Here is a 27,900-nt window from a genome sequence, read left to right as displayed (position 1 = left end):
ATAAAAATCACAACTTAATAAATGTATGTAACAGAGGAAGAGGAAGATCTCCTTCCCACGTCCCAAGTGCAAAAACATATAAACCAATCACGTGTGTAACGTGTATAACACAGGAGGATCAGGTCTCATGGATTCTTGGCCGAGTCTTCTTCATCCTCCTCATCATCTTCATACGCAGTAAGATCCAGGGTCAGGACCTGGCTGGCCAATTCCTCCTGCTGCGGAGACAGAAAACATCAGGTGTGTATTATGATGTTCTGCAGCAGCTGAGGTGTGTATTATGATATTCTGCTGCAACTGAGGTGTGTTTTATGATATTCTGCCACAGCTGGTGTATTATGTTTTGCAGTAGCTGAGGTGTGTATTATGAGGTTCTGCAGCAGCTGAGGTGTGTATTATGATGTTCTGCAGAAGCTGAAGTGTGTATTATGATCCTCTGCAGCAGCTGAGGGGTGTATTATGAAGTTCTGCAGCAGTTGAGGTGCGTATTATGATATTCTGCAGCAGTTGAGGTGCGTATTATGCAGTTCTGCAGCAGCTGAGGTGTGTATTATGATGTTCTGCAGCAGCTGAGGTGTGTATTATGATATTCTGCAGCAGCTGAGGTGTGTATTATGATGTTGTGCAGCAGCTGAGGTGTGTATTATGATGTTCTGCAGCAGCTGAAGTGTGTATTATAATGTTCTGCAGCAGCTGAGGTGTGTATTATGATGTTCTGCAGCAGCTGAGGTGTGTATTATGATGTTCTGCAGCAGCTGAGGTGTGTATTATGATATTCTGCAGCAGCTGAGGTGTGTATTATGATGTTCTGCGGCAGCTGAGGTGTGTATTATGATGTTCTGCAGCAGGGGAGGAGTGTATTATGATATTCTGCAGCAGCTGATGTGTTTATTATGAGGTTCTGCAGCAGCTGAGGTGTGTATAATAATGTTTTGCAGCAGCTGAGGTGTGTATTATGATCCTCTGTAGCAGCTGAGGTGTGTATTATGAGGTTCTGTAACAGCTGAGGTGTGTATTATGATATTCTGCAGCAGCTGAGGTGTGTATTATGATGTTCTGCGGCAGCTGAGGTGTGTATTATGATGTTCTGCAGCAGGGGAGGAGTGTATTATGATATTCTGCAGCAGCTGATGTGTTTATTATGAGGTTCTGCAGCAGCTGAGGTGTGTATAATAATGTTTTGCAGCAGCTGAGGTGTGTATTATGATCCTCTGTAGCAGCTGAGGTGTGTATTATGAGGTTCTGTAGCAGCTGAGGTGTGTATTATGAGGTTCTGTAACAGCTGAGGTGTGTATTGTGAGGCTGTTCAGGTGATATTTGTGCAGAACTGTTCTTACCTCGGTACAGACTCCGATAAGTGCATCGGCCTTGGAGTAAAACTCCTCCTTCAGGGAAATCACCACTATCTGAAACTGCTCCCGGGACTGCTCCCTGATGTAACTTGTCACCTGCAGAGATGCACAGTGGAGGAATGCTATAGCTTTTAATTAGAACAGAGACAAGAGAGTGTGGAATAGCTGAATAGACAGGGCACAGAGCACAGCAGTGTAAAGACATATTACAATCCTGGAACACAAAGCCACATTTCATAGTCCTGCTGCTACTAACAACATACACAAAGCTATGATTACACACCTCTCCAGGAACAATACCTTCCACTGCCTGCAGAGAGCTAAGAGCACAGCAGTGTGAGGACACATTACAATCCTAAAATATTAATCCTTATTTCACAGTCCTGAGGCTACTATCACAAAGCTATGATTACACATCTCTCCATACATAATACCTGTACGGTGATAACTACAGAAAGATCTTGTTACTTACTTTACCAATGTTGCTGTTGTCCAGAGCCGCATCCACTTCATCTAGGATGAAGAAAGGCGCAGGACGGAAGCTACAGACCAAAATGGGGGGTGTCAGTGTTACTGTACAGCAAGAGGTTAATGCTCAGTTTTTGTCGTACAAGGCAGTAAATCCTTGCTATAGACAAAAGCAAAATGTTCTGTCTGCAGTCACCACTAGGGGGAGCTCCCTGCATACAGAGTTCAATGTATAAGCAGTGTGATGTGGCTCCCTCTAGTGGCGTCACCAGGTGTGTCCTACCTGTGAATTGCAAACACCAGGGCAAGTGCCGCCACAGATTTCTCTCCTCCGGACAGGTTGTCCATCGGCATAAAGCGCTTCCCGGGGGCCACACAGTTATACCCGATCCCGTCCAGATAGGGCTCCTCCGGATTCTCAGGACTGAGAAAGGCCTAAGGGGAGAAAACCACAAAGACGCGTGAATGTCTAACAGGTAGGTACCAGATGCTTTATGTTGTGTTTGCGCTAGTCTGTAAATGACATGACCCTCTGTGTTGATGGGGAATAGGACCTGCAGGCTCCAGTGATAAGGTTAAATCTTTGACCACTGTGTATGGGGTCTGGATGGATTTGGGGATGTATGATGTCCCCTGTGCACGGGCTGTATGTGATCTCATAGAGTGTAACACATATAAGGGGGCTATGTTCTAAGCTTCCCCTATACAACATATGGAGTCCCCATTCTCATCCCCTGAGGCTTTACCACTCAGGACTGTAGATGAGGGCAGTCTGTATCCTGCTCAGGGAGTGTGAGTGTCCCACTCCCCATCATCCGCACACAGTGACATACGGGCACATGGAGGCACACCTGGGCGCTGGCGTTTCTGCAGAGCTTCTTGTAGATCTCATCGATAGCTACTGACACATGCTCAAAACACTGGCTAAAAAGCTCATATCTCCTGCGCTTCACCTGCTCATACTCCCTCCTACACAGACTCGCCTTCCTCCTGCTGGCCTCAAACGCTACGGGAGAAATAGACAGGACATGGCGCTGTAACATGGCGGCGGCGGATCATGAACACTCTCACATCTACATTTAAAGGGGATTTTCTTCATACAATGTCCTTACAGGTGTTCGCCCCATAGTAGAAGGTCATCGTTATCCAACACCGAGGCAGGCAGCCATTAAGCAGAATAAGAAGGCTCCGTCCACTGTATTGTGGCCAGGTTGTGGTACTGCGCCCCTGCTCCTAATTATTTGAACTGAGCTCAGTTGTAGTTCCCTAACTTGGCCACTATACAAAGGACAAAGCCTCCACCTTCTGGTCAGGTCCACTCTATAGCCCCCCCACTAATCACATCCGTCTGGAGAACTGAAAACCCCTTTCAAGGATAATGGACCAAGTTTAATTGTTATCCCCCCTAACCACAGAATAGAAGATAACAATCATATCAGTTATTTGAACCCCCACAGATCACGAAAACACCACAGGGGTCCAAGTAGTCAAATTGTTATCCCTACAAAAAAATCCTGTAATGTCAAAGACTGATAAGAAATTAAATGCATGTACAGAAATGTTTGGACGTGTATTACACATGTTAATCACATAATAAAAATGTATTTAAAAGAAAAGAAATTATTATCCCTTACTCTGTGGAGAGGGGATAACAATCAAACTTGGCACAATCCCTTTCAATGTCTTTCCAGAATATGGAAGGCCTATCCTTAGGATAGATCATGGTGACATTAAAGGGGTTATCCGGGTGTTAAAAATTACTTAGGGCTGCACCGCGGTCCGTCTCCTCTGTGCGTCGGTTTAATTACAAGGGACGGCCGGAAGCTCCCATCCGACACCAACTCCCAGCCCTTACAACGCTGAGAGATAGTTACAGATGGGAGGAGCCGGCCACATCGCGGACCGGAAGTTCCCTGTGCGCAGCTTCTGTGCCCCTGAAAACAAAAAGTTGCACGGATCAAACGGGCCGCGGCGCAGGTCATCGGCGGCGCCGGAGGAGGTAAGTACTTGTTTATTATTTTTAAATAGCCCACCCCAGTCCGGCCATAAGTAATTTTTAACAACCGGATAACCCCTTTAATGATGGTCTAAAACCAAGTACCTGATATTGGGAGTTTCTGGTGTCGGTACTGTATGCTCTAGTATTCCAGAAGCAGAAAGCCCCATCTAGTGGCCTTACTGGAGTACTGCAGCTCAGCTACTAAGCAATGTGTGATCACTGGAGCTCTGCCCCTCCAGTCTACAGCAAAGGATAGATCATTATCAGCCCTCTATATGGAAAAACCAGATCATAAATCATCATCAGACACATCACAGGGATATGGCAGACGATTTGAGTAGTTGATGGATGTCTGTAAGGGCACATTCACATGGCTGTCTGCGGGGACGTACATGCGGCCGCAAATTTGCGGCCGCTTGTACGTTCCCATAGACGGCAATAGCGGCACGGCGGGGATCCAGGCCGCACAACGCAAAAAGATAGAGCATGCTCTATCTTTCGGCGTGTGTGCGGCCGTGCGCCGCTATTATCTATGGAGGGAGGAGGGGTCACCTCCTCCTCCTCTCCAGCACACGGCGGTATGTCCGCACGGCGGGCATACCGCTGTGTGAATGTACCCTAAGAATGAAGCCCCATCGTCAGTGAGACCCCAAAGATCAGTGTGTATCAAGGCACGACCTCACATCTGTACACAAGGCTGTTCCTTGATATTTAGGGGATTGGACCCCTGTTCATCACACACTGATGTCTAACACTACTGCACAAGGATCTCTTCTCCTATCATATCATCTCTTACACATGTAACAAGGCCCATCAAAGGGTCGGACATGGACTTGCATGGATATTGTGTAAAATAGGAGTCACTAGAGATAGAGAGTCGCGTATAACAGCGCCCTGGGGTGTGTTACCATCCGCAGTGTCCTGGAACTTTTCGCTGACGTTCTGGAGTCGCTCTATGGCTTTTAGGTTGGGGGCGCTGGTCTTCAGGAGGTTGTTCTCGTGGGCGATACATTCTTGGCGCATTTTCATCAGTTCGGCGGAGATTTCATTCTCTGTCCTCAGGTTCTGTGACATGAAACGGGTGAAATGTTATTAGAATGTTTATTCATATAATAAAATGCCCCTATTTTTTACACTGTCCATTGTCCTGTCCCGGGGAGACGACCCCTTTAAATAAACAAACACCTTTAATGTAATCAATCTTATCTCCATATTAGTATGACATCCGTCATGGATTCCGCACCCATCACTGTCTGGTGCTGATCCCCTTGATGACCAGACACTTCTTCGTTATTTTTTTTTTTCCCCACTGTCATCGTCGTTTCTTTTTTAAACTTAATAAAAATGATGTTTTCAATAAAAATTAAAAAAAAATCAATAAATTTGACATTTTCCTATGTAAAGAGCTGTGTGAGGGCTTGCTTTCTGTGTAACAAATTGCACTTTGTAGTGACAGAATTTATTATTCCATGCCGTGTACTGGGAAGTGGTAAAAAAGATACCAAATGTATTGAAATTGGTCAAAAAACACATTTGCTTGTGGGCTTGGATTTTCCGGCTTTCGCTGTGTGCCCCAAATGACAGGTCTCCTTTATTCTTTGGGCTGATACGATCATAGGGACTAAATTTATAATAGGTTTTATTGATTTTCAATATATTTAAAACCTTTTGAAAAAAATTTCTTCTTTTCATCCATCTTCTGATGCTAATAATTTTTTAATACTTCTGTGTATGGAGCCGCCTGAGGTGTAATCTTTTGCGGGATTTGCTGACGTTTTCTTTGCTACCATACTCAGGACTGTGAGACCATTTGATAATTTTTTATTAAATATTAAAATGTTGCAAAATGTTGAAAATGTGGTGTTTCAGACATTTGGGCATTAACTTTAAAAATAATTTTTTTTCCTATTTTGCAGACTTTCTAGGGTACTTTAACCCTTGGTTGTCTGATTGATCCTACCATATACTGACATACTACAGTATAACAGTATATGGGGATTTTACATATCATCTATCACAATGTGCCCCTGCCACATTGTAACATGCTGTGTAGCTACACAGCTTCAGGTCTTACGAAGACACGAGGCTGTTATGGCAACAGATAACCTCTTCCCCATGACATCACTGGGAGCGACCATCTCAGCCAAGATGGTGCCACCCACAGGGCCCAAGCTTTTGACTGTCGAAGGCAGAGGGTTACCACCTATCGTGGGTGTTAGCAGTGGGTATTTTGTGCAATATGCCTTCATCCTTATTGACTGTAAGCTCTTGTGATCAGAGCTCATGATTTGTAAAGCGCTGTCCCCTATGATTTGTAGAGTGCTGTGGAATTTGATGGAATTAAAAGATTGTTATTATAATTGTAATAATATGCAGCAAATACCCACCTTGTACGAAGAGGGCTCAGCCCGGGAGCCCCCTCCATACACCTGCAGCATACAGATACTTCACATGTCGGAAAGGGGTTAAACCAATACTAGGGGTTCGATGGGAATCTGCAGGCCCCGTCTACTGTATTATACTTTACCTTTAAGTCATCAGGCAGGTCACTGTAGTCGATGTGAATGTTCCTCTCTCTCTCGTAGATGTCGGCGGTGGCCGAGGTGCTTTCGCTCTCCGTCTCCAGCTGAAATATACAACAACAGCGACGCTCTTTGCAGCTCTGTCACCACTTGTAACACATAGGATGGACTCAAATCAATCCGATTTTATCATTTCGGATTTGATCCCGGCAAGTTACCTCAATTTCGGTAATATCATCCAAGGAGCCGGCGAGGAGGTGGACCTGCATATTCTGCACCTTACAATCCAGGAGGAGGTTGTGTCTCTCCAGTCTCTTCTGTTCTATGCGGCTTTCCACCACCATCGCCTCCTTCTGCTTCTTGCCCACTTCTCTGCAGGAGACATATAGACACGCACATGCAATGATGAGAAGGACAGTGATAGGCAGAAATCTTCCTATTTAATGGGAGATAGATCCTCTGTATCAGATTCTGGGGGGTCTGATGTCCCCAAATAGAACAGATATTCTTAGCAAGAACACATAGAGAATGGGGCAGGCAGCAGACAGCTCCATTCTCATTGTAGTGGCTGAACCGAGTCATTGCAGCTTAGTTCCATTCAAATGAATAAGGGCTGATTTGCAGTATTCAGGTCTGACCACTACACAGAGAGTGGCGCTGTCTGCTTTCTGTTCAGTAAGGGTGCCCACTGCTCCAGGGTTTGGGCCTCTGACCTTTCCTGACATGCAAAGTCACCTTTGCCTGGTAAATCTGATTATAGTGCACCCTCACCCCACCACTTGTGAGCCTTAGGTGTACCGCGTGACTACACGGGATCCATTTCATACCTGTTTATACTCAGGAGCTTCTTCCGTATTTCCTCCACCAACACCTGAGCCTCTCGCACCTCTGACTTTTTCAGGGTCAGCAGGTTTTTGAGCGCCTGCTGTTCGGTTAATACTTCGTCCACCGTGTAGCGGATCCTTTGCTCCTCCTACGTGAGACGAGTCCATTAATTACGCAAAGGAAAACGTAAAATGTCTCTAGTGCTGTAGGATCAACAAATTTGGCGTAAAAACGTGTTAAAAACCAATCAAAGGGAATCTGTAAGCAAATGTGTAATAAGGAGGGTAAAAAAATGTGTTTATGTTCAGGATTTTAGCTTCTTCCAATGCACAGGATGAATGTGTTCTCACACTGCTGTGCTCTCTGTTCTGTGCATTGAGCACCTCCCATCCGATCTGAATTATTATTATTATTATTATTAAAAGCTGTAGCAGGCGTCTGGTTGAATACTACAACAGAGGACACAAAATGGGTTTATATTTCAGGATTTTAGCTTCTTCAAATACACTGGGGGAAGTGTATCCTCACACAGCTGTGCTCTCTGTTCTTTGCACTGAGTTCCTCATCTCTGAGAGTAAAAGCTCTAGCAGGCAACTGGTTGAATACTACACTCATATCAGAGAATATGGGTTTAAATTCCACTATTTTAGCCGTTTTCATATATACTGGGCAAGGGAGTTTCCTCACACTGCTGTGCTCTCTGTTCTATGCATTGAGCCCCTCCCCTCTGACCTGAGATAAAGCTTTAGCAGGGGTCTAGTTTAATACTACGACACTCAGAGCAGAGAAAATGGGCTGTGGAGCAGTTTGATGCAAAGCGCTGAGAGCACAGCAGGGTTAGGGCAAGCTTCCAGTCCTGGAATATGACTGTGTGGACTTAGGTAAAGTGGAAAACCCCAGGAATATTACTATCCTCTCATTTCTGGCCAGCACAGAGGCTTCTCTCACAAATCCTGGTGCCTTCCACGTTGTGGAGGAAACCAGAATTTACCTTTCCATGTTATAGCCGTAGGAGATGGGAACAGCTAATATTCCCCCAGTTCCCTGCCAGGATAGTAAGGGGGCGGCTTGTACCTTCTTCAGACTCTTTATCTCCTCTTCCTCCTTGCGCACAGCCTCCTGTAGCTTGGACATCTTCTCCGCCTCCTTCCTCACCTGTCCCCGGCTGTATTCCAGCTGAATTTCCAATCGTGTTTTCTGATTTTCATATTCCAGCCTGCAAGACAGGATAAAATGAATGGAGGACATAATGCCATCAATAGCAACTAAACACTGGACTACATTTTGCATAGTTGAATGGCTGACAGCTACTCCCTTCTCCTTCTGCATACACATGCATGCTCAGCTGGAGCTGCTATACCCTGTGTATCAATACAATGTCATCTGCAGATACTTGACCTCTTCTTATCAGTCTCCTGATGCTGCTTCACGTATTCCTCCTCGTAGTCCCGGATGTTCTGCACACCAATCTCTTCACAGAAGTTTTTGAAAACCTCATCCTCCACCTTAAAAAAAAATTCATAAAAATTTTCAGTATGAACGCACCACATTCATTCTCCTCTATGTTACTATTGTGGCTTCTTCAAGTGCACGGGGGTCGTATCCTCACACTGCTGTGCTCTCTGCAGACAGTGTTAGGTATTGTCCCTGGACAGATGTATAATCAGACCATTGTGTATGAAGTTAGTAGCAGCAGGGCTGTGAAATATGAATTTATATTCCAGGATTGTAGCTGGGGTTGTGTCCTCACACTGCTGTGCTCAGTGCAGACAGTATTATGTGTTGTCCCTGAAGAACTGTGTAATCATACCTATGTGTAAGTTGTAAGAAGCGGCAGGACTGCGCAATATGGATTTATATTCCAGCATTGTAGCTCGGGGCATGTCCTGACACTGCTGCGCTCTGTTCTTTCTTCAGCCAGTGTTAGGTATTGTCCTGGGAGAAATGTGTTACCATACTTTTGTGTATGATGTTTGTTTATGATGTATAATCTGTGTGCGCTATATAAATAAAGGAATTATTATTATTATTATTATGTTAGTAGCAGCAGGACTGTGAAATATAGATTTATTTTCCAAGCTTGGGAAAGTGTACTCACCCTTCTGTGCTCTGTGCAGTAAGTATTAGATGGTGACAGGTGTATAATGATACCTTTGTGTATGATGTTAGTAGCAGCAGGACGGTGGTAGGTGGATAATAAATTCCAGGATTGCACTGTGTTTGTGTGTGTGTGGGGGTGGGGGTGGGGGGGGTTGTCCTCACACTGCTGTGCTCTCTCTATTGAACTGTATACAGTGCTAAGTATCGGTCCTGGTAGAGTCTAATGCCGATACATAGTTACTGACCTTGTTCATCTGTTCCTGTAGCTTTTCTATCTCCGTCCTTCTCCTTTCCAGTTCCTCCTCCAGCATTGTGATGTGTGACGCCATGTTGGAGAACTCACTGTCTAGTCTGGACCTTTCCTGCATAAGAAACAGAATATTAAAGGGGTTTTTTGATGAAAGTGGAGAATCCCTTTAAGCCCCCCCCCCCCCCCCCCTTACATACAATGTTCTATATTCTATTACCGCGAAGCAGCTGGCGAGATGTTTCTTCTTGATGAGGTCCAGTTCGCTCTGCGAGTACTTGAGACGGGTCTGTGTCCCCTGGATCTGCGCCTCCAGCTGCTTCAGGTCACTCTCCTTCCTCCTGATCTTCATCAGTTCCTAAGTTAAAACCGAAAAATTGAAATAAAAGCCCAAAATTTACTAAGATGATAACAAAAAAAACCACCGCACAACCTTCAGCTCGCTCATCAGGGAATCCTTCTTCTCCTTTAATTCGTTGATCTCCTTCTCATCCCAGCGCTTCGCCTTGAACCGTAAATCGCACGAACCCCCGGATATTACCCCGGATTTCAGGAATAACGTTCCGTCTAGAGAAACCGTCTAAACCGGAAAGATAAATCCTATTTATAGCACTTGATTTTTTTTTATTATGCTACACTCAAAGGAAACCAGTCTCCAGATTTTACCAGACCCTCAGGTAGGGGATAAAATGTCCTTTCTAGTATTGCCTCTTTTGTAAAAAAAACGAGTCAGAGAAGAGTCATATTTTAACTGAGATGAGTCAAGTTTAGTGGCTGCACTAAAGTGTCACTTCAGACGCCCCTATGTTCTGTTCTATGGCAGCTAGAAACATGCTGGTGGTGTCATATGTAAGATAAGAATCTCATCACATCAGGCCTGTGGTTCTGGGAGATACAGAACCGGAGATACAGGCAGTTAAAGACACAGTTAGAAATGTGAGCTTCAGATAAAGCTCCAATTTCAGCTTTTTTAACTACCTGTATCTTCTATAAAACCATATAAAATCAGCCTGATGTGATCTGAAAGATGAGATTCCTTTCTTTAATATGACACCAGCTGCAGCAGGTTTCTAGGTGCTATAGACCTGAAGACAGTGGCTTCTGGAGTGACCCTTCTGCTGCAGCCTCTAAATGTGACTCATCTGAGATGAAATATGACTCTTCTCTGCTCATTGTCACATGTCTTTGGAGGACAATACTTATAGGTAAATGGTTGAAATTTCACATAAAAGAGGGACTTCTAGAAAGGACATTTCATCCCTGACCAGAGGGGGCTGCGAGTTTAGTGGGATAAAACCTGGACAGGTTTCATGTTAATAAGTACCATACTTGACAGACCCTCCATTCAAAGGAAATCTACCATCAAAATCCATCATGATAAACCAAGGACATTACTCATAGATCCAGGCACCAGGACAGTGGTATCTTCTTATATGTTTTATCCATGGCCTCCTTCATTCTAAAATCAACTTTTAAAATTATGCTAACGAGCCTGAGGGCCTCTGGCAGCCTTACCAGATTGCCTAAGTGCTGCAGATACGTAGGCTATTACAATGAGCAGAGCGGGTCTACCATTTGCTCTGCCTGTGTTATCTAGCAGCAGCAGGAAGTGCATGGAATGGGGGACCTGCTCTTTATCGCCGCAGCACAGAGAGGCTCTGGTAACATTCTAGGCTCATTAGTGTCATTATAAAAGTTGATTTTAGAAGGAAGGAGGCCATGGATAAGTAATATAAGAAGATTATCACAGCCACGGTGCCTGGATCTATGAGTAATGTCCCTGGTTTATCATGACGGATTCTGATTTATTTTCCTTTAAAGGGGTTTCAGTGCTGAGACCCCCGCATATCGCGAAAACGAGGGGTCCGACCGACCTCTCGTCGCTCCATGAGAGTAATGGAGCAGACGTCCGTGCATGACCGTACTGCTCCATTACTCTGAGGAGTGTCGATCGGACCCCTCGTTTTCGCAATCTTTTGGGGGTCTCAGCACTGAGATCCCTACTGATCAGCAAGTTAGGCCCTACCCCAAGGATAGGGCCTAACTTGTCTTCGTGGGGAAACCCCTTAAGGCATGGATCATGAGACCCCAATTCTGGTGATTGGGGTGTGTGCTGGCAGTTGTGATGTGTCACTACTGCCACTTACCTTAATTCTTTGGGGTCCGTCAAAGGCAATGTGCTTAGCTTCCTTCACCGTCTCGCACACCAGCCCGTTGCCGCACACAAACTGTATGACCTTCTTCAGGGAGGCGCTGGCGCACTGCACCACGTCCATCATCATTTTCGCCCCTTTTATCTCCCGGAGCTTTTCGTTGATGGGTTTCATCTGTGAAGTGGAAGCAGAAGCTTCTGTTATAGGATCCTATCACTATACGAGGTCACGGATGTGAACACTTACCTCCAGGTAGTCCAAAGCCAGGAAGGTCTCCGGCTCTGCCCTCTCCTCTTTCAGGAAGCGGATGCAATCTCTCGCCACCTTCTCGGCAGACACCACGATGGAGTTCATGTATTTGCCGAAAACTTTGGTGGCGGCGAGCTGGTATTTTTTATGAATGGGATGGCAGAGCTCAAATAACCGGCCGAACTGTATGTAAAGATAAGTTACAATTTAGAATTTTGGAACAATGAGGAAACTTTACTATAGGAAACACGTCATCGGTTTGTTACCACAGAATCCGGGTACATCCTCTTCAGGCTCTCCAGGATTTCGGCTTTCCGCTTCTGCCGGCTTCCCTCGTGGTAATCGATGCGGGCGTTCTGCAGTTCGCTTACCGTCTCGTTCAGTTCTTCGTTGACCTCGGACATCCTCTGCTTTCCGGTTTCGATTTCGTGGGCAAGTTTCTCCTCGTGGCTCCTGTTCTCATCCAGAGCCTTACTGTAAGACAAACATAGGACAATCCATAACATTTTATGCGTACAGATGCATTTTTCTTGCGGGCCCTGCTTTAAGGCTTCCACTGTGCGCTCCAAATAACACCTCCCCTTAATCCCTTGGGTCAATACAACTGTGGTTATACAACATTTTACAGGTTTTATAAAGTTTTTTAAAAAAATTAAAACCTTTTGTAAAAATATATACCGGGGCTTATTTAGTAAGGGTCCGTGGAATGCACTTTCGTCGGATTTTGGAAATTTTCGACATCTGCTCCGCTGTGAAAGCTATTTAGAAGGCAATTGTGTCGGATTTTGGCGCAGCGTTCGTGCGACAGAAATCGGGATGTGGGCCGTCGGACGATCCGACTGATTCAGACTGAGCACGTAATTTAATATTCAAATTGTGTAGCAACCAATGCACTTACATGCCCCAGGAAGAAGATGGTGAACCTGAGCGGGGAAGCAACACATGCAGGATATCGGGCGCATGATCTTATGATCTACAGGATCCCAGCAATCGGACCTCTTGCCCCAGATCTGTAAGTTGCCACTTTTTGCTATCACAGGTTCTTTGTCCTACTAAATACTTCTCATGTCTACAACTCTGCTCCAGTCCTGACAAGCATGGCGTATAGCTATTTCTATTGGCTGAGGGTCTGTTGGTGAACAGCTGAGCATGTGCATCCCCCAAATGCTGCTGGAATACGTACATGCAAGTGTTAATGTAATCTTCCAACTTTCCGATACGTCTGTGGTAATCTTCGATCTGTTCCTCCACACACTTCTTACTCCCCTGCAGATAAAAACACAAAAACTCATGGACATTGTCCGGATTCCCATGGTCAGGGCTCGGTCTGTTTACGTCTGCCGGATGTACGCTCAATTGCGGAGCTGCTTCCGGGCCGGTACTTGTTGTCCTTACCTGGATCTCCTTCTGCCTCCTCTGGTCTATGATCAGCTTCTCTTGGTTCGCTTTCTGTTCCCAGTGAAGCTTTTCTAATTGTTGCTGTAAGACGGCGCTCTTCTTCCGGGCCGCGTCCTTCAGCGTCCTGTACTGTTCTAGCTGGAACGGCAGCCTTTGTGAGTTGTATAGGATCCTATGCAATCTACGGGATTGGCCCCTGTCTATATAACTTCGCCTTGTACTTCATGGCTTCTTCTATTACCTGACTTTGTTCTAGGTCTACATCAGTCTGTCTCCTGGCCTGATCCTCTTCCACCTTCCTCTCGAACTCCGTCCAGGCCTCCTGCACCGCGCTGATCTCCATCTCCAGCTCCGAGATCTCCTGCTCCAGTTTGTTGCAGCGTTTCTCGTTGTTCTTCAAGGAAGATTTCGTAGTCTCTGATTTCTTGATGTGATGGGAGGTGTTTTCTTTGGCTTTGATGTACTGGGGTCTCAAGTTATTCAGTGAGATTTCTTGAGTTCTTAAAAAACAAAATCAATTTATTGTTATATATTGTTTATTGAGGGGATGTGACTTCTAGTAATGCATTAATTACAGGATATAGAATACCATATTTTTCGGCCTATAAGGCGCACCAAAAATCCTTTAATTTTCTCAGAAATCAAAGGCCAGTGCGCCTTATATATGAACTTATACAGAAATGTACTACAGACAAGATGTACTGTACATTTACCAGTGTTTAATAGCTCCCCAAAAATTTCCTGCACCTTCCCACACAGTATACAGGGTCCCTGGCTCCTGAGGTGCCCTGGCACCACAACTAACATTGTGCCCATCCTGCCCTCCCCTAGCACGGACAGACCGGAGCCGCCATAGTGCCGACCACGAGGCAATCATCATCATCAGTAAACAATCCCCCATACCTGACAGCCCTGTAACAGGGGAAAGAGAAGGAGCCACAGGGAACCCCACAGGAATAACACCCTGGCTGAGGAGGGAAGGAGAAGGGGCTTAACCCCTGCTGCATCACCCTGCATTAACCCCCAGCAGCCCATACCTCGGAGATCGGAGCTCTCTGACACGCTGAAGACAAGTTTCCCGGGAAGTGTAGCTGGGTTGAACTGTGCACAGGTCTGCCACCTGCTGGTCATTTTTAGGTACTGCATCTGATCCTGCGCCTTATACTCCAGTGCGCCTTATAGGCCGAAAAATACGGTACATTGGGGGTCATTTACTAAGGGCCCGATTCGCAGTTTCCCGATGTGTTACCCGAATATTTCCGTATTGCGCCGATTTCCCCTGAATTGCCCCGGGATTTTGGCGCACGCCATTGGATTTTGGCGCATCGGCGCTGGCATGCACGCAACGGAAATGCGGGGTGAGGGGTGGGGTGGGGGGTTCTTGGCCGAACGAAATCCCAACGGATTCGGAAAAACCGCCACATTTAAAAAAAAAAAAAAAAGTGTCACGAAACTTGCACTTACCTTCACTAGGAATAGGCCGGTGAACTTGAGTGCATTTCGGGGAAATTCAGCGCAGCAGCACCACCTGGTGGACGTCGGAGGAACTACCTTAGTGAATCCCGGCCGGACCCGAATCCACCGCACAAAACACGCCGCTGGATCGCGAATGGACCGGGTAAGTAAATCTGCCCCATTGTATTTGTATTGTTCTCCAACACTTCTCTGAGACCATATCTGCAGTGAACGCTCAATATAATCTGTGTGTATTGTAACAAGAGGTAATGTCCATTTCCCCAGCACTTACTTTATCTCTTTCTCGATCTGCTGAAGTTCCCGGCTCGTCCTCCCTAGATCCTTCTTCGCTGCCTTCAGTTCAGATTCGCATTGTGTGAGTTGCTCTTTCTGGCTGTTTGTATCGTCCTGTTTCCCTTCCAGGTTCCTCAGCAAAGACTCCAGTTTAATCTCGTTGTAGTAAAGCTGGAAGAGCTGGAGACGAACTTTACTGTCACGTACTTGTTGTTGTAGTTTCTTGTACGTGTCGGCCTGAAGATATTACAAAGAGGGGGACAAAAAATTCTAAATAATTTGTTCCCATTGGTGTTGCTGGGAGGTGGCTCTGGAGAGAATCAGTCTCCTCCCCCCTCTGGTTACTTCTCCGCTATACATCCCTGTACTATCCTAGCACTGAGACCCCAGACCCTTATTTCCTATACTCAATGTATATCAAAGGATATATCATATATAAGCAAGTAGATTGTATAGATTATATAGATGATTGGTAAGTAGATCACACAGATGATTGGTAAGTAAATCAAATAGACTATAAGTAAGAAGATCTTATAGCTGATAGGTAAGTAGTTCATATTATAGATGATTAAGTAGATAGGTTGTTAAACAGATGATAGGTAAGTATGCATATCATATAGATGATAGGTAAGTAGATCAGATAGTTGATAAGTAAGTAGATTATGTAGCTGATTGATAACAAGGACATATAGATGATAGGTAAGTCAATCATTGATAAATTGATAATATAGATGATTGGTAAGTAGTCATATAGATTATTTAGTAAATATATCATATAGATGATTGGTAAGTAGAGCATATAGATGATAGGTAAGTACAGTATATATATCATATAGATGATTGGTAAGTAGAGCATATAGATGATAGGTAAGTACAGTATATATATCATATAGATGATTGGTAAGTAGATTACATAGACTATAGGTAAGTAGATCATGTAGATGATAGATAAGTAAATCATATAGATGATAGGTAAGTATATATATCATACACATGATAGGTAAGTAAATCATATAGATGATAGGTAAGTAGATCACATAGAATATAGGTAAGTAGTAGAGATGAGCGAACATGCTCGTCCGAGCTTGATGCTCGGTCGAGCATTAGGGTACTCGAAACTGCTCGTTACTCGGACGAATACTTCGCCCGCTCGAGAAAATGGCAGCTCCCGCCGTTTTGCTTTTTGGCGGCCAGAAACAGAGCCAATCACAAGCCAGGAGACTCTGCACTCCACCCAGCATGACGTGGTACCCTTACACGTCGATAGCAGTGGTTGGCTGGCCAGATCAGGTGACCCTGGGATAGACTAGCCGCTGCCCGCGCTGCTCGGATCATTCTGTGTCTGGATGCCGCTAGGGAGAGAGCTGCTGCTGGTCAGGGAAAGCGTTAGGGTGTTCTATTAGCTTACTGTTAGGCAGGAGTGATTCTCAAAGAACCCAACAGCCCTTCTTAGGGCTACAATAACATTCTACTTTTTTTATTTTAATTTGCATCTTTTACCATTTTGTGAGGAATTAGCAGGGGGACTTGCTACCGTTGTGTTTAGCTCTTAGTGGCACACATATCCATAGCAAAGACCGAAGTGGCAAAATTCAGTAGGGGTTGGATTTCTATTAGGCAATAACTCAGTGTCATCTCATCCGGCATAGTACTGTGCTTCCTTTGATACTTGGCTAGAAAATAGCCATAGGAGAATACAAACAGCTTCTTGAAGCCTACAGTAGCGTTCTATATATTTGATTTCTGGTTGATCTGCTGGTGGCTGTAGTTTCTGCAGTGCATGTACTTGCCAATTCTGAGCAATTTGTAGTGAGACTTGCGACCGCTGTGTTCTGCGCTTAGTGGCGCACATATCCATAGCAAAGGCCGAAGTGGCAAAATTCAGTAGGGGTTGGATTTCTATTAGGCAATAACTCAGTGTCATCTCATCTGGCATAGTAGTGTGCTTCCTTTGATACTTGGCTAGAAAATAGCCATAGCAATAGGATAGGATTGTTTGGTTTTAAAAACTCAAAAAAAAACAAAAAACACAAAAAAAAAAAAAACACAAAAAAACACCAAAAAAAACAAAAAGAAGTAAAAAAAAAAAAAAGTTATAACTCTCATTTTAAAAATGTTTAACCCGAGGGCTAGGGGTAGAGGACGAGGGCGGGGACGTGGGCGTCCAACTACTGCAGGGGTCAGAGGCCGTGGTCCTGGGCGGGGTGAGACACCACCTGCTGATGAGGGAGCAGGGGAACGCCGCAGAGCTACACTCCCTAGGTTCATGTCTGAAGTTACTGGGACTCGTGGTAGAGCACTGTTGAGGCCAGAACAGTGCGAACAGGTGATGTCGTGGATTGCTGACAATGCTTCGAGCAATTTGTCCACCACCAGTCAGTCTTCCACGCAGTCCACCCATGTCACCGAAATCGGCACTCCTCCAGCTCCTGCACCTCAGCCTCCTCCCCCCCAGTCTGCCCCCTCCCAGGAAAATTTGGCATTTGAACCGGCATACTCTGAGGAACTGTTTTCTGGACCCTTCCCACAGTCACAAACCACTTGTCCGGTTGCTGCTGAGCAATTTTCCGATGCCCAGGTTTTCCACCAGTCACAGTCTGTGGGTGATGATGACCTTCTTGACGTAGTGGAAGTGTGTAAAGAGGTGTCCGACGATGAGGAGACACGGTTGTCAGACAGTGGGGAAGTTGTTGTCAGGGCAGGAAGTCCGAGGGGGGAGCAGACTGAGGGATCGGAGGATGATGAGGTGACAGACCCAAGCTGGGTTGAGAGGCCGGGTGAACACAGTGCTTCTGAGACGGAGGAGAGTCCTCGACCTGAACAGGTTGGAAGAGGCAGTGGTGGGGCCAGACGGAGAGGCAGGGCCAGAGCTGGTGCATCAGCGCCACTGTCAACTAGTGAAGCTCCCGTGGTGAGGGCTCTTGCGGCGAGGGCTAGATCTTCAGAAGTGTGGAGGTTCTTTAAGGAAACACCGGATGACCGACGGACTGTGGTGTGCAACATTTGCCAAACCAGGCTCAGCAGGGGTTCCACCACTACTAGCTTAACTACCACCAGTATGCGCAGGCATATGAATGCTAAGCACCCCACTCAGTGGCAACAAGCGCGTTCACCTCCGGCCGTGCACACCACTGCTCCTTCCCCTGTGTCAGCTGATAGTCAGCCCCCTGCCCAGGACCCTGCCACAAAAACCCCATCGTCGCCTCCACGATCCTCCACAGCATCCACCAGCGTTCAGCTCTCCATACCCCAGACGCTGGAGCGGAAACGCAAATATAGTGCAACCCACCCGCACGCCCAAGCCCTTAATGTGCACATCTCCAGATTGCTTAGCCTGGAGATGCTGCCCTATAGGCTAGTAGAGACCGAGGCCTTTCGCAACCTCATGGCGGCGGCCGCCCCTCGGTATTCGGTCCCCAGCCGCCACTACTTTTCCCGATGTGCCGTCCCAGCCCTGCACCAGCACGTGTCAGACAACATCATCCGTGCCCTGACCAACGCCGTTTCTGACAAGGTCCACCTGACCACGGACACGTGGACGAGTGCTGCCGGGCAGGGCCACTATATATCGCTGACGGCACATTGGGTTAACTTGGTGGAGGCTGGGACCGAGTCTGACCCTGGGGCTGCTCATATACTGCCGACGCCGAGGATTGCGGGGCCTACCTCGGTCCAGGTGTTTCAGGCCTACTATGCCTCCTCCTCCTCCCACCCCTCCTCCACCTCCTCCTCCGAACTACCATCCGTGGGCACGGCGCCATCAGTCGGTAGCTCTAGGCACAGCAGCAGTGCCGTCGCTAAGCGACAGCAGGCGGTGCTCAAACTGCTGAGCCTAGGCGACAAAAGGCACACCGCCCAAGAGCTATTACAGGGCATCACGGCGCAGACTGATCTGTGGCTGGCACCGCTGAACCTCAAGCCGGGAATGGTTGTGTGTGACAACGGCCGTAACCTGGTGGCGGCTCTGCAACTCGGCAGACTGACACATGTGCCATGCCTGGCCCATGTGTTAAATCTGATAGTGCAGCGTTTCCTCAAGACATACCCCAATCTGTCTGATTTGCTCACGAAGGTGCGCCGCATCTGTGCGCATTTCAGGAAGTCCAGCCCAGATGCTGCCACTCTCAGGGCAGCGCAGCGCCGCCTCCAACTGCCCGCTCACCGACTGTTGTGCGACGTGCCCACGAGGTGGAATTCAACACTGACCATGTTATCCAGAGTTTACCAGCAGCGCAGAGCGATTGTAGACTGCCAGATGTCAACTTCCACCAGAACTGGTAGTCAGGTCAGTCAGCTTCCTCAAGTCTACAATGAGGAGTGGACGTGGATGTCTGATATCTGTCAGGTGCTGAGTAACTTTGAGGAGTCAACACAGATGGTCAGTGGCGATGCCGCCATCATCAGCCTCACCATCCCGCTGCTTGGCCTGTTGAAAAACTCTCTGGTCAGCATGAAGTCGGAAGCTTTGCGCTCGTCACAAGAGACGGGGGAAGAATATTCCCTTGTTGATAGCCAAAGCACCCTGAGGTCTGTTTCTCAGCGCATATCGGAGGAGGTGGAGGTGGAGGAGGATGAGGAGGAAGAGGAGGAGAATGTTGGCGAGACACAAGAGGGGACCATTGTTGAGTCCTTCACTGTTCAGCGTGTATGGGCAGAAGAAGAGGAGTTGGAGGAGTTGGAGGAGGAGGAAATGGACAGTCAGGCCAGTGAGGGGAGTGAATTCTTACGCGTTGGTACTCTGGCGCATATGGCAGATTTCATGCTAGGCTGCCTATCCCGTGACCCTCGCGTTCAAAGAATTTATTCCAGCACCGATTACTGGGTGTTCACTCTCCTGGACCCACGGTACAAGCAAAATCTTCCCACTCTCATCCCTGGAGAGGAAAGGAGTGTGAGAATGCATGAATACCAGCAGGCCCTGGTGCACAAGCTGAAACAGTATTTCCCTTCTGACAGCGCTAGCGGCAGAGTGCGTAGTTCTGCGGGACAAGTAGCGAGGGAGAGTAGGCGAGCAGGCAGCTTGTCCAGCACTGGCAAGGGTACGCTTTACAAGGCTTTTGCCAGCTTTATGTCACCCCAGCAAGACACTGTCACCTGTCCCCAGTCTCGGCAGAGTAGGGCTGATCTTTACAGAAAGATGGTGAGGGAGTACGTAGCTGACCATACCATCGTCCTAAATGATCACACAGCTCCCTACAACTACTGGGTTTCAAAGCTGGACATGTGGCACGAACTGGCGCTGTACGCCTTGGAGGTTCTTGCCTGCCCTGCCGCTAGCGTCTTGTCCGAGCGGGTTTTCAGTGCAGCTGGTGGCATCATCACCGATAAGCGTACACGCCTGTCGACTGACAGCGCTGACAGGCTGACGCTTATTAAAATGAATAAAGGCTGGATTTCTCAGAATTTCCAATCTCCACCAGGTGAAGGAAGCTCAACCTGAATAATTGATCCACTCCTCCTCCTCCTCCTCATTTTCCTCCTTCTCCTCCTCTTTGTACAGTAAAGCAGAGGAAAATGGCTATTTTTTGACAGGGCCCACTGGCTCTTGCTATAGTACTTCATGCATTTAATTTTTCTGGAGGGCCACCTACCCGGTCCTCTGTTTGAAACAATTTTTGTGAGTGCCACATACAGGCACTCAATCTATTCCATTTTTCTGGAGGGCCACCTACCCGGTCCTCTGTTTTAAAAAATTTTTGGGACTGCCACATACAGGCACTCAATCTATTCCATTTTACTGCAGGGCCACCTACCTGCTCCTCTGGTTTGAACAATTTTTGGGACTGCCACATACAGGCACTCAATCTATTCCATTTTACTGGAGGGCCACCTACCTGCTCCTCTGGTTTGAAACATTTTTGGGACTGCCACATACAGGCACTCAATCTATTCCATTTTACTGCAGGGCCACCTACCTGCTCCTCTGGTTTGAACAATTTTTGGGACTGCCACATACAGGCACTCAATCTATTCCATTTTACTGCAGGGCCACCTACCTGCTCCTCTGGTTTGAACAATTTTTGGGACTGCCACATACAGGCACTCAATCTATTCCATTTTACTGGAGGGCCACCTACCTGCTCCTCTGGTTTGAAACATTTTTGGGACTGCCACATACAGGCACTCAATCTATCCCATTTTACTGGAGGGCCACCTACCTGCTCCTCTGGTTTGAAAAATGCTTGGGACTGCCACATACAGGCACTATCCAAATTAAATTGTCTCCATAGCAGCCTCCACACGTTGTCTCCATTGCTACCTCCAAAAGTCGTCCATATAGCTGCCTCCATACATCGTCCCTCTATCAAACGAGGTGTGTCAGGCAGAAATTTGGGTTGTTTTCATGGATTCCACATCAAAGTTGTTAACTTTGTCGCCACCCTGCTGTGTTATCCACAAAATATACTGGCAAACTTTTACCATTTAGGGATATTATTTCAGCGCTTCTTGCGCATCTGTTTACATTCCCCTCACCCGGCATATCCTAAACTTATAAGAACGCTACTACACTTGATCTTATACAAAAGGTTCTTAGAAGTGCTGTTTGGGGAGTAGCCTAGAGACAGGGGCTTGGATTGGCGAAAGCTCGCCTGGCAGCGGAACGCCAGCTCCATGCGCATCATGCGCTTCTTGCGCATCTGTTTACATTCCCCTCACCCGCCATATCCCAAACTTATAAGAACGCTACTACACTTAACTTGGTGCAGGCTGGGACCGAGTCTGACCCTGGGGCTGGTCATATACTGCCGACGCAGAGAATTGCGGGGCCTACCTCGGTCCAGGTCTCAAAGGCCTACTATACCTCCTCCCACCCCTCCTCCACCTCCTCCTCCTCCGAATTACCATCCGTGGGCATGGCGCCATCAGTCGGTAGCTCTAGGCACAGCAGCAGTGCCGTCGCTAAGCGACAGCAGGCGGTGCTGAAACTGCTGAGCCTAGGCGATAAAAGGCACACCGCCCAAGAGCTATTACAGGGCATTCCACATCAAAGTTGTTAACTTTGTCGCCACCCTGCTGTGTAATCCCCAAAATATACTTGCAAACTTTTACCATTTAGGGATATTATTTCAGCGCTTCTTGCGCATCTGTTTACATTCCCCTCACCCGCCATATCCTAAACTTATAAGAACGCTACTACACTTGATCTTATACAAAAGGTTCTTAGAAGTGCTGTTTGGGGAGTAGCCTATAGACAGGGGCTTGGATTGGCGAAAGCTCGTCTGGCAGCGGAGCGCCAGCTCCATGCCAAGATCCAACTAACATAGTTTTAACTGCAGCACCTTTAATCTACTACTAGTTCACTGCCTCCATACATGGTCCCCTTATCAAACGAGCTGTGTCAGGCAGAATTTTGGGTTGTTTTCATGGCTTCCATGTTAACTTTGTCGCCACCCTGCTGTGTAATCCACAAAATATACTGGCAAACTTTTATCATGTACCGATATTATTTGAGCGCTTCTTGCTCACCTCCTTTGGTTCCTCTCTGCCACCCATTGGTTTGAAGCCTGAGTCCATTTAGGGTATGTCGCCATGACACTCTCTAGCCTGCTGCCGCTGCCTCTGCATGCCGTCCCCTATAGTGTCAGGGTCAATTATTGGATGTTTTAGATGCTATCTAGCTTCATTCTGTCACTCTGTCATGGCCATGCTGTTGCCCATAATTTTGGCATAATGGTGCGATTAAGCAGCCTCAGAGGCATCCATGCATGCTGCCCCTGCTGTTTCCTGTCCATTTCCGTGGTGTTTCCATCCTTTTCTGAGGTTCCCAGGTGTTTGGCCAAGCTTCCCTGTGCAGAGCCTTGGTCCCCTTGAAAAATGCTCGAGTCTCCCATTGACTTCAATGGGGTTCGTTATTCGAGACGAGCACTCGAGCATCGGGAAAAGTTCGTCTCGAATAACGAGTACCCGAGCATTTTAGTGTTCGCTCATCTCTAGTAAGTAGATCTTATAGCTGATAGGTATGTAGGTCATATAGATGATAGGTAAGTATATATATCATACACATGATAGGTAAGTAAATGATACAGATGATAGGTAAGTAGGACACCCACCTCCTCCTTCTCTAGCTTGGCTTGCTTCCTCTCGGCCAGCGCGTTCTTCTTCTTGTTGTAGCTGAACTGAGCGTCTTCCTCGGCCTGGAGCATGACTTTCTTCTTCTTCTCGTACTCCTCTGCGAATTCTAAGGAGTTGCTTATCTGCTCAAAGAGATGTGTCCTTTCCTTCGGCTTCTTCATGGCGATGGACTCCACTTCTCCCTAAATGGGATGATGAATTACAAGATTCCAGGACTTCATACTAGTGAATGACCCCCCCCCCCTCCATTGTCTTCCACAATCTCCTATTACCTATATGCCTCCATTGTAGCTGGAGGAACCTATACGGGTCTTATTGAATTCGGAGAGTTGTCCGACCCAGTAATCTCACCTTTTCCCAATACTTACCTGAAACACCAGACAGTTCCGGGCCTTTACAATGACTCCAATGGTTTCCAGCGCTGACACGTAGGCCGCACGTCCCACCTGCTTATTGTTCAGCCGATACTCCGAAGAACTCCCTAAGGACAGACGTCACTATTACTACATGTAAGATATGGATTTACTGATGGATGTGTAAGACAGGAGAGAGCAATATACACGTCTAATCTCCTCACCTACAATGATCCTGGAGAAGGTCTTCTCCTCGCCGTTCTCCTCGCAGTATACCAGGTGCACGCTGGCGGAGGAGGACACGGGATGCCCCGTGTTTGCACCGTGGATGAGATCTCGTACGTTCTTCACTCTCAGATTGGAGGTTTTCTCTCCGATTACAAAACTAACTGCATCCATTACATTGGATTTTCCTTAAAAGATTAAAAAAAGAGTAGTTTAGTGAGAGTACTGATTACTCAGCCCCCACACACAGTGATTGGCTGTGAAATACTTGATTAACATGCCCACATAGAGTGATTGACAGTGAGAGTCCTGATTACCCCCCCACACACATACAGAGACTCTCACTGCCAATCACTGTGTGTGGGCGGAGTAATCAGGACTCTTACTATCAATCACTGTGTGTGGGCGGAGTAATCAGGACTCTCACTGCCAATCACTGTGTGTGGGTGGAGTAATCAGGACTCTTACTGCCAATCACTGTGTGTGGGCGGAGTAATCAGGACTCTTACTATCAATCACTGTGTGTGGGCGGAGTAATCAGGACTCTCACTGTTAATCACTATGTGTGGGCGGAGTAATCAGGACTCTTACTGTCAATCACTGTGTGTGGGAGGGGTAATTGGGACTCTCACTGTCAATCACGGTGTGTGGGCAAAGTAACCAGGACTCTCACTACCAATCACTGTGTGTGAGTAGACTAATCAGGACTCTCACTGTTAATCATTGTGTGTGTGTGTGGGGGGGAATCAGGACTCTCACTGCCAATCACTGTGTGTGGGTGTAGTTAATAGGACTCATTGTTTCTTCTTGGAGTCCTGGTAAGCCCAGCACCGGTATTCTGTTATTAAAAACAGCCCTTCATTCATAGTACAACAATTAAATGGTCACATCTTCAACAGTGAGGCAAAAGAGTGTCTTAAAGGGACTCCTCTGTCACCAGACTTTACCCCATTAAACTCTAATCCACATCAAGTGGATAATGACATTTTTTTTCTCCAATTCCCACTTTAATGTGAAATCTCACCTGTTTACCTACAAAAAAAAACCTCCTCCAAAGTGATATGACAATGAGCAGAGAAGAGTCATATTTTGCCTGAGATGAGTCATGTTTAGAGGCTGCAGGGGGCGCCTCACTTTACCTGAGTGTAAAAGTGACTTATTTTGGGTAAAATCCGACTCTTCTCTGATCATTGTCAGATGAATTTGAAGGAGATTTTTATAGTGAGGGAGATTAACTACATTCCCATAGATGTGATACATGGACAAGCATTTCAGGGATTACACTCTTTATTAACCCTACAGGGGAATATAACGTTTGGTGGGAGTCTGAGTGGCAATGAACCCCAAGCTGCTTGCACAAATCTTCTATAGTATAATCTACTACTGGTACGGGCAGTCCCCTACTTAAGGACACCCAACTTACAGACGACCCCTATGCCACACGTGACAAGTTTTAGGCCGAACAAGGCACAATTTTCAGGACACCACAATTTTGGGAATACCCAGGTACAAATATGAATGAGGTTTACAGAAATGTTGACTAACAGTGGGCAATGCCCTTATTAACACAGTTTATTAGAGGGAACCTGTCAGGAGGATTTAAGCCGCAAAGACGTTATCCAGAACACAAGGACGTTATTCTATTTTCTGGGAGAATCCGAACTTACAGGAACGCTCCAGTCACAGCGAATTCATTGAGAAATCCATGAAGGGAGGAGCAGGACTCCTTCTCATTGTATTCCTAGATCCCTGCTATACCCTAGTGTCCTGCTCCTCTCTACCAATCACATGCGATAACGAGCGCTCGTCCTCTGAGCCCCTCTCCGTTCCAGACGGAATGTGTGAAAACAGCCTGAGGGTTTTCCAGGTTACTGGAAAATTCCATTAACGGGGTTGTCTGAAGATTTATAGTTATCCATTATCTACACTGAACAGGATAACAATCTGACCAATGGGGGCCCCAGGAGTCAGCTCCTCATCAATAAGGCTGCGTTCACACTGGGGCAGATTTACTTACCCGGTCCATTCGCAATCCAGCGGCGCGTTCTCTGCTCTAGATTCGGGTCCGGCCGGGATTCATTAAGGTAGTTCCTCCGCCGTCCACCAGGTGGCGCTGCTGCGCTAAAAAGCATCGGAACGCACTGGAGTTCACCGAGCGGGGCTGAGTGAAGGTAAGTGCAAGCTCCGCGACAGATTTTTTTTTTTAAATGCGGCGGTTTTTCCGAATCCGTCAGGTTTTCGTTCGCCCACGCCCCCCGATTTCCGTTGCGTGCGTGCCGGCGCCGAAGCGCCACAATCCGGTCACGTGCGACAAAATCCCGGGGCAATTCAGGGAAAATCGTCGCTAATTGGAAATATTCGGTTAACACGTCAGGAAAACGCGAATCGGGCCCTTAGTAAATGACCCCCACTGTGTTTTGAAATGCAATACGATAGCTAAGGAGAGATTTGCCTAATTGCATTGCAATGCTCCCAAGCGTCCCAGATTTGGCAGAACAGTCCCAGGTTTTTCTGCACTCTCCTGCCGTCCCAGGCGGTTGGGAGAGCGTCCCGTCATGTCCCGAACAGGAGAGGACAGGGGACCACAATATAAGGGGAAGGGGCCACAATATAAGAGGAGGGGCAAGAATATGAGAGAGGACAGGGGTAAACAATATGAGAGGAGGACATGAGGCCACAAAATGAGGGGGGGGGGGACAAGGGCCACAATATTAGGAATAGAGAGGAGGGGGTAGGAATTTTTTCCAGCTTTGACCATTATAAATTATTTCCCTAGTGTGTGATGGTCATTTTGACTATACATATACTATGTATAGTCTGGAGCAAACGGGGCGACTATGGCGATAGGCGCGGCTTTGCGTTTTTCAAACGCAGACAAAGCGGTGCGTGTGGCACCAGCCAAAATCTACAGAGCACAGCTCCTCCCAGCTGCGCCCACGCGTCTGCGAAGTAGGATTCTGCGCATGTGCGGTCTCGCCTCCGAAGCCAGAGCTACTGCGCATTCGCACAATCTGGCTTTGCGGATGAGTGGGCACTGTAGATTTCTTGGTAGGAGGATGGAGAGAGGCTGCTGGGACATGTAGTAGCCGCACCATGTAGCGTATGCTCCAGCTACTTCACTAATCACTAATATGTGATGTCTTTTAACTTTATAGGTCCCCAGGGGGACAGGTCAGGACCGAGTTAAAGGGGTTTTCCCATGAACTAAAGTTAGGCCCTATCCACGGGATAGGGCCTAGCTTGCTGATCAGTGGGGGTCTCAGTGCTGAGAACCCCACAGATGGCAAGGGGTCTGTAGGACCCCTCGTCGCTCCGTCAGATTAATGGAGCAGACGGCCGCACTTGACCATTCTGCTCCATTAATCTCTATGGAGCTGACGGAGATCGGTGAGCGCCGTGCGCCCACTGATTAGCAAATTAGGCCCCATCACGTGGTTTTTGACAGGTTTTACCAGTTATCGTAATTAAAACTGGTCAAATACGCATGCGTTTTTTGAGGGACTGCTTAAAAACGGACCAAAAATGCGTTCAAAACTCCACGTGTGGCATCACGCTTACTTTAATTTGTGAGAAAATCCCTTTAACAGAGCGAAATGAGGTGAAGCTCCGATCCTTGGCCGTTGTATTGCGGTTTTAAAAACGTGATGTAAACGCCAAATGTGAACGCGGCCCAAAATGGTTATTAGGGATTAATGGTGAAACTTGGGACGACCTCTTATATGTATATACACCATGAAGCACCCTTCTTCGTATATTTGGGTGCTGTGATTGAGGTGATGCTGGTTCTTGCCCCCTTTTCCAGCATGGACCATCGCAATGTACTGCCCCGGCCCCTAGGGGGCGCCGTGCAGCAGCCCCATGTCAGTCCTGGGGTTAGTTTATTGTAAAAATGTAGAATTTTTTCCAGTAGAAACTAACGATAAGGTAAGTTTGTAGGGTGTACCAATATGGCGGGGGCAGTGACCACACACAGGGCCAAGGCCTGGTGACAATTATTTTACCTGAACCGTTTGGGCCGATTATACAATTGAACCTTTTGAAGGGGCCTATGAGCTGCCGCCCGCGCCAGGACTTAAAGTCCTCCAGTATGAGGAGATGGAGGAAGCCCATGATGGCGGCGCCACAGCAGTCTGGAACTTTCCAGCGGGTTTCCCGCCAAACAGCGGAGGAGGAAGACCACGCCCCCT

The 27,900-nt window shown here is 47.1% G+C and overlaps 1 protein-coding gene across 1 annotated transcript; it reads right to left on the bottom strand.

Moving 5' to 3' along the window:
- SMC1B (structural maintenance of chromosomes 1B) lies at nucleotides 1-27,896 on the bottom strand. The gene is made up of 25 exons (XM_072145309.1): nucleotides 27,715-27,896; nucleotides 23,713-23,901; nucleotides 23,504-23,616; nucleotides 23,114-23,317; nucleotides 15,061-15,299; nucleotides 13,555-13,813; nucleotides 13,311-13,451; nucleotides 13,099-13,181; nucleotides 12,182-12,389; nucleotides 11,913-12,098; nucleotides 11,661-11,840; nucleotides 9,947-10,093; nucleotides 9,734-9,871; nucleotides 9,512-9,628; nucleotides 8,565-8,671; nucleotides 8,241-8,382; nucleotides 7,169-7,314; nucleotides 6,560-6,713; nucleotides 6,347-6,445; nucleotides 4,728-4,884; nucleotides 2,672-2,826; nucleotides 2,104-2,255; nucleotides 1,825-1,894; nucleotides 1,338-1,448; nucleotides 1-218 (listed from the first exon to the last, which is right to left on the bottom strand). The coding sequence occupies exons 1-25, from the start codon at nucleotides 27,821-27,823 to the stop codon at nucleotides 126-128; spliced, it is 3,699 nt and encodes a 1,232-aa protein (XP_072001410.1). The 5' UTR covers nucleotides 27,824-27,896; the 3' UTR covers nucleotides 1-125.
- Nucleotides 27,897-27,900: the final 4 nt, after the last annotated feature.

Source organism: Engystomops pustulosus, chromosome 4, assembly GCF_040894005.1.
Source record: "Engystomops pustulosus chromosome 4, aEngPut4.maternal, whole genome shotgun sequence".
Lineage (NCBI taxonomy): Eukaryota > Metazoa > Chordata > Amphibia > Anura > Leptodactylidae > Engystomops > Engystomops pustulosus.
The sequence above is the reverse complement of the archived record's forward strand: the minus strand, read 5'-3'. Positions and strand labels throughout refer to the sequence as shown.